The 10456-nt window shown below is 37.7% G+C and overlaps 3 protein-coding genes and 2 long non-coding RNA genes across 5 annotated transcripts; 2 read left to right on the forward strand and 3 right to left on the reverse strand.

The window, feature by feature from the left end:
* Positions 1-2: 2 nt before the first annotated feature.
* Positions 3-566, forward strand: LOC145736392 (uncharacterized). Its single transcript, XR_014179916.1, has 2 exons — positions 3-144; positions 197-566. It is a non-coding gene; the product is annotated as an uncharacterized LOC145736392 (long non-coding RNA).
* AsnRS-m (asparagine--tRNA ligase, mitochondrial) lies at positions 158-1694 on the reverse strand. Its single transcript, XM_081990747.1, has 3 exons — positions 1553-1694; positions 499-1503; positions 158-444 (listed from the first exon to the last, which is right to left on the reverse strand). Exons 1-3 carry the CDS (start codon positions 1676-1678, stop codon positions 184-186), a joined length of 1392 nt encoding a protein of 463 aa, XP_081846873.1. The 5' UTR covers positions 1679-1694; the 3' UTR covers positions 158-183.
* Positions 1695-1809: 115 nt separating this feature from the next.
* Positions 1810-4036, reverse strand: Smu1 (Smu1 spliceosomal factor). The gene is made up of 8 exons (XM_081990734.1): positions 3849-4036; positions 3726-3792; positions 3494-3637; positions 3325-3439; positions 2855-3273; positions 2422-2747; positions 2030-2366; positions 1810-1979 (listed from the first exon to the last, which is right to left on the reverse strand). The coding sequence occupies exons 1-8, from the start codon at positions 3872-3874 to the stop codon at positions 1881-1883; spliced, it is 1533 nt and encodes a 510-aa protein (XP_081846860.1). The 5' UTR covers positions 3875-4036; the 3' UTR covers positions 1810-1880.
* A 135-nt stretch (positions 4037-4171) lies between these two features.
* Positions 4172-5257, forward strand: LOC145736388 (uncharacterized). Its single transcript, XR_014179911.1, has 3 exons — positions 4172-4293; positions 4464-4677; positions 5117-5257. It is a non-coding gene; the product is annotated as an uncharacterized LOC145736388 (long non-coding RNA).
* A 1712-nt stretch (positions 5258-6969) lies between these two features.
* Positions 6970-10377, reverse strand: SMC6 (Structural maintenance of chromosomes 6). Its single transcript, XM_081990681.1, has one exon. It carries the CDS (start codon positions 10255-10257, stop codon positions 7042-7044), a length of 3216 nt encoding a protein of 1071 aa, XP_081846807.1. The 5' UTR covers positions 10258-10377; the 3' UTR covers positions 6970-7041.
* Positions 10378-10456: the final 79 nt, after the last annotated feature.

Here is a 10456-nt window from a genome sequence, read left to right on the forward strand (position 1 = left end):
TTTTATACTGTATCAACAGTATTATTGTATTGTACTAGTTTAATTAAAAGGATCCTATTTATTTAATTATAAGCTAAACTTTAATTCCAAACTGCCGCCCATTAGCTAAACATAAATGACGTCACAAGTTGGACATGGCAAGAGGTAAATAACACAGTATGAGTGGAGTGTATTTATTATTTATTATAATTTACAGTTGTGCGGCCACCTGGGAAACGGTATGCAGTCTTTAATATTATCAAATCCCAATAAAAATTGGATGTAACGCTCAAAACCCAATCCAAAACCACCTGTCGGAACGTTGCCAAACCTTCTCAGATCCAAGTACCAATCTAAAGATTTTGGGTTAGGGATTTTTTGCTGTAATTTTTCTAGATCGTTTTCGCGTAAACTTCCCCCCGCTATTTCCCCCACTCGTGGTGCGAGGAGATCAAAGGCAGCCACCTATCCATTCAATGTGGTGAACCCCCTGTTTTGTTTTATACTAAAATTACTTACTTGGTTGTTGTCAATTTCCTTCATATAGAAGGGTTTCTCCTCTTTGGGCCACTCAGTAACAAATGTAGGTGTATTGTCAAAAAAACTGGTCAAAGCCAGTTCATTTTCTTTGGTAATACCATTATCTATGTTTTTCTCTAATTTCTGTGACAGTATTTCTAAAGCTTCCACATAACTAACCCTAACAAAATCTTTATCAATCCAAGAATAATCAATAACATTCTTCTGATTGCATAACTTTAAATCACCAACATTCTTTTCCAGTAGATTGACAGTGACTTGTTTTATTAAGTCTTCAACAATATCTAACAGTTCATTCAAATTATCTAAAAATGCTTGTTCCAATTCAAACATGTAGAATTCAGATAAATGAAATCTGGATTTAGAGTTTTCTGCTCTGAATGTGGGTCCAAAACAGTAAACTTTGTTTAAAGCCATTGCTGCTGCTTCTAAATGCAACTGCCCTGATACTGTTAAGTAGGCTTTCTTATTAAAGTACCAATCATCTTTTGGTTCCTTTGGTTTGTTCATTGGTCTTAACAATGCTTCACTGTCTGGTAAAACCTTAAAAGTTTCCCCAGCCCCTTCACAATCATTTGAGGTGATAATTGGGGTGTGGATGTAAAAGTAACCATTTCTATCTAGGTAGTTATGTATAGCTAAAGTGGCAGCATGTCTTATTCGTAGAACTGCAGCAAAATGTTGAGTTTTTGGTCTTAAATGTAAATACTCCCTTACATAGTCAGGTTCATATTGTTTTCTTGGTGCGAAAGGGTATCCTTTAGACAAGTCACATTCGCCTAATACAGTGATACCATCTGCGACAATCTCAGACTGTCCTTTCGGTGATTGTTTTAAAATTCCTGAAGCCTGCACTGATGAACCCACAGTCACATTACTTGCAATTTTTCCATTAATGACAACTTGTACATTTTCAGGACAAGAGCCATCATTAATGCCTATAAATGTGATTTCTTTCTGTTTCCTAAGGTACTTGATCCAACCCTGAAAGGAACTAGATAAATTCAGATCTAACTGCCAATTTTGGTAGTACCTTTACTAATACGTTTTGGTCTTGGTTTCTTACAGTTAAAATATTTAAAATGCTTCTCGATTGAGCGTAGCTTCTGCAAGATACTGTTAAACACCTTTTTATAGATCTAAAACTGTTTTGAAACATATTTGCCTAAATGCAAAATAATGTTTATAAATTTGTTTCCTAACCTAAAAGTGAACTAACCTCCTTGTTTTGCTGGTTGCCTACTGTTTATGGTATGTTAAAGGTTATGTAATTTGTAAAATAAAAAGCACTTGTCTTTGATAATTTCAGAATTATTTATCTCACAGTCAAAACACACAATGGAAACAATAAAATGTAGTAATTAAGGCTTCCATAACCTTACTAATCCGTCTTCGCTGTAGGAACAAATCAAATTGTGATGGGGATGATGAGCAATACCAATTACATCTTTTTCATGGATCTAAAAACCACATTGATTCAGTCACTGTCATCAAAACTCACTAAACTTACATTTAAAGTTCGCTCTAGTTTCCCGCTAACGGTAGAGAAACAATACAACACCATGTCTTCACCGACGCAATAAATCCAATCACCCCTGGGGGACACGGTGGAACAAACAAAATCGCCCCCTTCACGTTTGCCGCTGGCAAAAGATCGCACAATTTGCCCTTGCAAGTTGATAATGACCACTGTGTTGCTGCGATTGCACACCACAAAATGTTCCGCATTTTTGTGGAAATTGTGTATGTTATTCACCGTACAATCGGCCGATCCCAGTGATTTGAAGGTGTTTATACATTCAGTTGTTTTGATACTCCAAACTTTCACGGTTCCATCAGAGGACGCGCTACAAAGTCGACATTTAGCACCAAAAATCGGTTTATTGGTACAGCCAACCTTACCTGAGAATATTGTGTCCGTCTTGGGTGAAAATCACTTCATTTACAAATGACGTGTGTCCTCTAAACTCTTTCAAAATTTTACCGGACTTGTAGCCGTGTATTCTGATGGTGTGATCGAACGAGGCGCTCAAAACTTGATTGTTATCCCTAGAAAATTGCAGGCAGGTGATTCCTTTGCTGTGCGCCTTCTCCACTTTTCTTAAACACTGTCCAGTGCTAATTCGCCACACTTTAATTCGACCGGCTTGGGATCCGGTGACCAACATTTCACTATCTCTGGAGAAGGCCATACATAATACAGCATGTTCCATCATCATGAAATTTTCCTGAAAATAAAAGAAAATGTTAAGACTGTGATGTGTAGGCAACACGTCTTGCTAGTTAATGTTATGGTGGTTGCCTAACAAACAGTCACATGATAATTTCAACTTACTTGTGCTTGATATTTAAGATCTTTCCTAATTTTACCGGTGGTAAAATTCCACACTTCAATAATACCATCCACGCTCCCCGTAATCAAATATTGGCCGTCAGGCGAGAATCGTGCGCATTCAACGTGCGATTTCTGTCCAAACTTGATCTGTTTAGCCATTTGCGTCGGGAAAGTCTCGTCCTCCTGCTCCCTGACCGCTGCTTTACCCCTGAACAAATCAATAGTGGTACCGGGTGGCAGCAGTCCCTGATGCTGTTGCCACTTTAACGCTTGTCCTAGCAGCGCTAATAGACGTGAAGAAGGAACGACCGACACTTCCCCTGAGAGCGCATGAGCAATGGCAGCGCGTCGTTTCTCTTTACTGCTGCCATCTGGGTAAGCTTCACGTGGGTCAAAGTATGAACGTGCCAGCAGGTTTTCTGTCAAAAATCGGTATCATAAACTCTGTGAATAATAAATAATAGCTGTACCTAAGTGAATGTAGCGTTCTGGTTCATTCTGTTTCAGCATTATCATTGGGTCTGTCTGACGGAGCAGTGATCTTGCAGCACCCAATTCCCTTAGTTCAATAAGTTCCAGCACAATCTAAACTCTCTCAGTCATTAAAAACAAAATTTTAGCACAAATTATCTTAAATACTTGTTCATATAAATCGATAAGTTTCTTGTCAGGCAACTTGAGTGACTGAATTGCTTTTAGCACAGTGTCCCAATGACCATTGTTAATATCTGCACAAAATCCATCTATACTGTCTACCGTGTTTAATGTAACCCCCGTTTCTTCCTAAAATAAGTGACAACAAAGGGTACAAAACATAAGTTTGACATGGCAAAGAGCATCCATTATGTTTGTGTATAAAAAGCTTTTATACCTGCAAGGTGTGCAATGTCCTGTACAGGTTTGATTCTTTAAGATACTGCTGAATCAGGCGAATAACACTAGAATTGGTTAAATTAGGAAAACAGTTTGATATACTAGGATAAATTTAACTTACTCTGCAGACTCAATTTCTATGGACATGGTGTTGATTGTTTAATCAATATCCGTTCGTATACGATTGGAATGCTTCCTCTATCCAGTCTAGCTCTAGAAAAAGCTTCTTCTAGCTGTAAAAATTACTATTTACCCTTTATTATTTATTGAATATTTGTAGGCTCACAAGCAAATAAAAATGTAAATATAACACATAACCTGCCTTGTCTGTCAAATATCAACTGATGATAATGTTCAGAAGACACGGTTTGCTCACGTGATGGTGTTATTACCGTAGCATTAGAAATCACGTGATAGATGCAGCACGCAGCTTCCATTTTAGGTTAGAGGTGTGTGTTGTCACAGAAACGTTATATTTTAGGGCTTTGGATTGGAAGCCCCCCACGGTTTAATCTTAATCTACCCTCGTAACTTGGAACTTGCACAAGTCAACACCTTTAAATAGTGTAAATAATATTCATTGTTATCGCTCTAGATTCCTTTTGCAATTTACCTCAATACACGCTCAATTGACGGGCGTATTTTAAACTTTTCTCCTTAATAAATTAAACACACTAATAATTCCTATTTGAAGGCAGGCAATAAATCGTTTTATTATCGGTATGTTTCTATTTAGGTCGAGGGGGCGGGACAACACTGGAATAGGGCGCTGCCGACGCTCTTGCAACCACCAGTTAAGTTAAAATGACGCTTGCAAACGCCCACTCAAATCAGTCGGTCGTCCAACTCCCTAGAGGCAACACACACTGTGTAGAGGTCGTCCATGTTTCTTTTTACGTATACGCGAAGAAGTAAACAGTTCCGGAGGTTATAAGCCCTTTTTAATGCTGGTAAATTACTAATTTATTTAATCTGTTTGTTTTTCTTAAAAGCTCTTATAGCTGATAGTGTATTACTGGCTTTTAAGTAACGTTTAAAACTTTATAATTTAAGTGCTAAGTGCTGTTATTTCTTAAAGGGTGAAATATAAATGGCTTGAGTTGTTGGTAGTATACAGGGTGTTGACAATTATTGTTTACAAACTCCAGAAATTACCTTTTTTTTAAATCTAATCAAAGCCCTTATTAAATAGTCCCGGCCCTCTTGGATCACTTTCATAACTGACAGACTAAAGTTGTAATAGTTCTTCGTTTGTGATTGGTCAAAAAAAAGCAGCAAGCTGACAGTTGCCTTTTTGACCAATCACAAACTATAACCACTGTCATTTACGTATTATTAATCATAATTTTTCAACAGATTTTTTTTTAAAGCAACTAAATTGTGTTACAGATTGTCCTCTGGTGTTTTAATTGAATCGTGCCCCCAAGGTGATTAGACATAAAATATGGAGCACGTTCACCATCAACGCAGGAACAGTTAAAACCATTAGCAACTGTTGGGTTGGGAATGCGTTTCCTGACTTGGAACTCGTTAATTATGTTCGACATCGCTTTTGTATTTTTCCTGTTCCTGGTCGGGGTTACGTGTTTGGTGTACTATTTGCCGGGAAGACGGGCGGACGCTAATGAAACTTTGGAAAGCAACAATCCATTGCAGTGCTATGTCACCGTTCCTTCAGGGGACGTTCACGGATCCCCAATCAATCATGTTTGACCTATTGTAAGTATTTTTGCGTATCGGCTACACACAAGTGTTCAGTCAATGTTCCGATGTTGGGTTGTTTAAGCGTTAAAGATGTTTAACTCCCCCCTTCTTTGCCATTAATCATTGAAAGTTTCCGGGAAAACTTGTACGCCGTGTTCTATGGCTGGGGAATAAATTACTTTCCAATTTTGGTTAAGAATATCATTATTAAACCGTCTGTTGCGGTACGAAAGTGCTTTTTTTCGCCTATTATTATCAACTTATCCAATGAAAATGCTGTCCATTAGTACCAAAATCGATAAGGTTTGATTTCCTGATTAGTTTGCTGCAATGAGATTTCTCATCTCCTGGATGGAATAACCAGATGAAAAACCCATTTAACGAGTTAAGGCTTATTAAGTGGGTTTGATTGCTTTTTTAATTCTGCCATGATCAGAACAGAGAACGATTGCGAAATCAATACTGTAGACAAAATAGTATAGAGTTTAATTGTCAAAATTAATGTGACAGTTGGCAACAATAAAGGGTTGCCAAATAGGGGATTTTTCCCAAAAAAATAGGCAATTTTTGGGGATATTTTCTCCTGGGGAAACATTTCTGACACTTACTACTCAAACACCCCTTTTGGGACCATCTAGGTTTATGAGGAACGCACTATACTACTAACCTTCAATATCTGTGGAAGAGAGTATACTTACACAACAGTGTTTCAGGTTGATTTTCTCAGTTATTAGTGTTTTTTTCATAAAAACTCCATCCTGACAAAGGCAAGCAGAAGTTTTGGGCTAAATTTCGACGTTAGAACCTAACTGTCAAAGAAACCAAGTTAAGAGCTGTCAAATTTTATACTAACGAAAATTCTGGACTTTATTTTGACGTTTGCACGAATTTTCTAGCTGTCATAGTAACCACAAGTTAGCATGTGCCAAGTTAGGACACCTGTCATCTTTAAAGAACCAGAAGAAAAGTGACAGCTTGAAGGAAACGGACAGAGAGAGACTGAAATGAGAGAGACAAAAATCTGACTATTTTTGTGTTAAAATAGTTGAGTGACGTCACACTGACACCTAACACTTTATATCTCCATCTTTGTCTAGCGTGTTAATTGTTCTCTCTTCTCATCACGGCTAGAAGCAGAATTAAACTGATTTACACGATTTTTAGGGCATTCAAAGAAAAAAAGACTAATGCACCATAGAAAAGGAACAATAAAATTTAATCGCAGGAAGTTCTGTCACTTTAAACGCCCCGATATAAAGAAAAAGGGACCGGACTAATAACTTTCTTGTTTGAAAACAAATAATGTCAAGGCGCGAGACGTTTTTCTTCAATTATGTGCTGGGGGGACCCTTTTTTTTTTTCCTTCATTGCAGTCTGGAGAAACTCATTCTTTTCAAACTTAAATAGCTTTAAGGGATATCCTGTTTAAAACTGCGTTATATACCTGCGCATTTAGTGATGGCCTGATAATATGTACTTTTTAGTAAATTTGTAGTGATTTTAGTTTTACCAATAATATATATTTGTAAACTGTAATAAAAAGTCAAAAGTAACGTATTTTTATTCCAAAAATAAAACATTTCAAGGTAACAAAACACTTATAATACTAATTAATCCAACCTTCTAGGGTCTTCTAACTTTAATATGGACACTTCTTGCGTAATAAACGACACATCCTGCGGCGTTAAAAACACAAACTGCAGCTCCAACTTGGACTTGGCGTGGTGCAGTAATATCTCAATGACTTTGGTCCTGTTCAGTCTGTCCATGTAAACATCAAACTCGTCCAGGAAATAGAAGGGAAAGTTCGTGCACTGCCACAGAGAGTACAAAAATGAGACGGTTGAAAACGATCGTTCTCCACCGGATAAGTTTGAGGTGGTTACTAAGCCCTGGCTGCCCTGTTGAGGCATCACGACTAGATCCAACTTTTTTTGTTCCATATTGATGTCCAGTTTGCCGCGAAATTGCCGAAACTCCATCATTTTTTGAAAAGAATGCTTGATGTAAACTTGAAAATAGTTCTCCGTCAGTTCGTAGTGAGTTTTTCTCTGTTGCACACCTTTGATTAGCTCCTTCACGTTTTGATCGAGTGCCTCCAGGATGTTTCGTGCTGATTTGTCTTTGTCGCGCAATTTTCTGTACTTTTGTGTTACTCGATCGATATTTTCACTTTCAGTTTCAATCGTTGATATGTTTCTTGCCAGCTGTTGAATTTCAGACTTAATTTCCTGGCAAGTTCTCAATTCTGTCGGTCTGTCTTTTCCGTATTTTGTGGCATTGGTTAATTTGGTTGTAACTGCTTCTTGTTTCTCCGTTAAAGCTTCCTGTGCTTTGTTTACTTTGCTTTGTAGTTCTTCCAGTACTCTTTGATCGAAATCACTGGATGTGGTTAGTTGACGTTTTTTGGTTTGTAAGTTCTGGATTTCTTCTTGTAGAGGCCATACTCGTTCTTCCAGTCCTTGAGTGATTTCCTTCATGTTGCTTAGTTTTCCGTGTTGCGCCATTATTTGGGATTTTAAACTTTTCAGCTCATCTTCGTACTGTTTCAATGTCACACCTTTTTCGATTAGGAGGGACTTGATGTCCTGCAGTTCTTGTTCCAGGGTATTTAAGTCGTGAATTTCAGGCTCAACATCATTACTCAACTCACTGTACTGCTGTCGACACTGTTGTTTTAGCACTGACATTTTTTGAATCTTACGTTCCATTTCGGTTTTTGCGGTTGTTTGGTTCTGGATTTCCTTTTGCAGAGCGTTTAACTGGTTTTCTAGTGTTTGTTTTTTTTGGTTTAAAGTTGCGATTTGTTCCTTAAGGTGTTTCAGATGTTCTTTGGTGTCCACTTGTAGATAACGTGCTTGGTTGTAAGTTGATGCGTACGTTCGATAGTTTGGATCAGGGAAATACTTGTCTCCCTCTATTGTTATGCCTTGCTTGCAATTTTTCGGAACTCTTTGTCTTTCAGCCATCAATTCCATAGCACGCTGCTCAGAAGGAATCAGCAAAACATTTTCAGGACTCAATTGATCCACGATACAATTCGATACAATCGGATCATCAATCACCATCACGTCATACAAAGACTGGCAGTCATTGGGGGCTTGCACCAAATTGTCTTGCACGCGATGTTTTTGGTTTATAAACTTGGAGGTTATGATTGTTGGTTCAGCTTCGCCACCTAAACACTGTTTGAAAATTTGTCTGAGCAAATTGCAGTCGTTTTGATTGTCAACGGTGAACGCGCGCAAAAGTCCACCTGTTATGTGTCCTTCAACGGCCACTGCCCATTTTTTGTCAGTTAATTTAATGTAACTGCCCAGAGGTCCTCGCGGTTCCTGACGAAATCTGTCTTTTTGTTTTTCTATCATCTGTTTAATTTTTGGCATGTTCTGGCCGTATAAAAGTAAAGGATTGCCCTGTTCACTGTTCAAGGCCCTTAAATTGGACGTTTTCTGTCGCAACTGCTGCTCCACCTGGTTACATTCAGCTCGTACGTTGTTAGCTTCATCCTCGTTTTTGGAAATGTTGTTTTTTATTTGAAACAACTCATTCTGGTTAGTTTCGGTGAGTTCATTTGCTTCTTTCAGTTTATTTTTTAACACGTTTAATTTGTCTAGACGCTGTTTTCGTTCTTGAACCACTTTTGACATATTTTCGTTTGCGTTTTTTATTTCTTGCTCCAGGTAAGCAAGGTCTTTCTGTTTGGTGTCAATTTCTATGGATAATCCATGTCTTTTTTGTTTTGTTTCATTGTAGGTCTTCTGTAAATTTTGTAGCTCAGTTTTAACAATTTCTTGAGGTTGTTTAGAAACTTCCAGTTGGTTTTTCAAATCTGCTAATTGTTGTTCACTTTCACTTATCTGCTTCTCCAGATTGAGGACTTCTTGTCCCTTTTTCATGTGGTTTGATTCATGAGCCTCAAGTTTTTTCACAATTTTATCAACAATTTTTCCCTCTTCAGCTAGTTGATCTTCAGCTTCCTTAACTTCAGCCCAAAGAAGCTCATTTTGTATCTCAACTTTCCTTTCCTTTAAATTTTCAATGGAATTGTGACTATCTATTTTAATTTTAAGCTTGCGAACTTCTTCTTGCAGTTTAATGTAATGCTGTTTTTTGTACTCCAGTGTTTGTTCTGCATCATTTCTATTCTTTGTAATGTTCTTAAATTCATTCTCCAACACATCCAATCCAGTGGCTTTAATAAATAGTGTAAATTTCTTCTTTGGGTCACTGCTACTGAGAAAGTTTCTGGCAGTGTCTTGGGTTAAGACACAAACAGGATTATCAACTTGGATGTTCAGGTAGGATGTTATGTTCAAGACTTCTTTGGCTTGGGTGGCTATAATAGCCCCATTTTCAGCTTTCACTCTATAGCTGCCTCCTCCTGATGCAGACAAATTTCTTATTATAGTGATTGTGTTTCCATACACTTGGGGGCGATAGGACATAGGTCCATCATTACACAACTGAATTTCGATGGAAGCGGAAGTTTTTCCAGTTTTAACAAAACTCTTGACGCTGCTGCCTCGGTTGGTTACATTTGCTTTCCCGCCCAATCCAATTATTAAGGCGGTTAGTAAAGCGCTTTTGCCACTACCATTTTTACCAATTAACATACTGATGTTGTTTTGAGTAAAGTCGACTTCCAGCAAGGAGTGGCACATGAAATTTTTTAGTATCATTCGATTTATCGTTCCTGCACGTCTCAAACATGATTCCGGACTTGACTGGTTGGATTTGAACCTTTTTTCTGCTGGTTCGACGGATAATTGCTTCGGTGCCTTTCGTTTAGGAACATCTTCACTTTCTGACGTATCGTCCGACATTGTTAAATAATAATTTGTAATGTTTTTATCCGATAAACTGCAGTGTTTTTATTGATTCAAGATAAACCGCGAAAAAATTGACAACTTTTTGTTTACATAACTAATTTGAGGTTAGGTTTTCACTGTTGTCAGTTTACCAAGCTATTTTACAGAGTTGTCAAATTTATTGATATTTTAAACTGCCAATTATCATTGAATT

The sequence above is a fragment of the Ips typographus genome, linkage group LG12 (assembly GCF_016097725.1).
Source record: "Ips typographus isolate SLU linkage group LG12, UJ_Ityp_2.0, whole genome shotgun sequence".
NCBI lineage: Eukaryota > Metazoa > Arthropoda > Insecta > Coleoptera > Curculionidae > Ips > Ips typographus.

Coding starts and splice junctions, on each gene's coding strand:
- AsnRS-m (XM_081990747.1), bottom strand. CDS start 1,678: ATGTTTCAAAACAGTTTTAGATCTATAAAAAGGTGTTTAACAGTATCT. Junction 1,504..1,552: donor ACCAAAACGTATTAGTAAAG/GTACTACCAAAA, acceptor AGTTCCTTTCAG/GGTTGGATCAAGTACCTTAG. Junction 445..498: donor AGGAAATTGACAACAACCAA/GTAAGTAATTTT, acceptor TTGAATGGATAG/GTGGCTGCCTTTGATCTCCT.
- SMC6 (XM_081990681.1), bottom strand. CDS start 10,257: ATGTCGGACGATACGTCAGAAAGTGAAGATGTTCCTAAACGAAAGGCA.
- Smu1 (XM_081990734.1), bottom strand. CDS start 3,874: ATGTCCATAGAAATTGAGTCTGCAGA. Junction 3,274..3,324: donor AGAACGCTACATTCACTTAG/GTACAGCTATTA, acceptor GATTTTTGACAG/AAAACCTGCTGGCACGTTCA. Junction 2,367..2,421: donor GACGGACACAATATTCTCAG/GTAAGGTTGGCT, acceptor TCGACTTTGTAG/CGCGTCCTCTGATGGAACCG.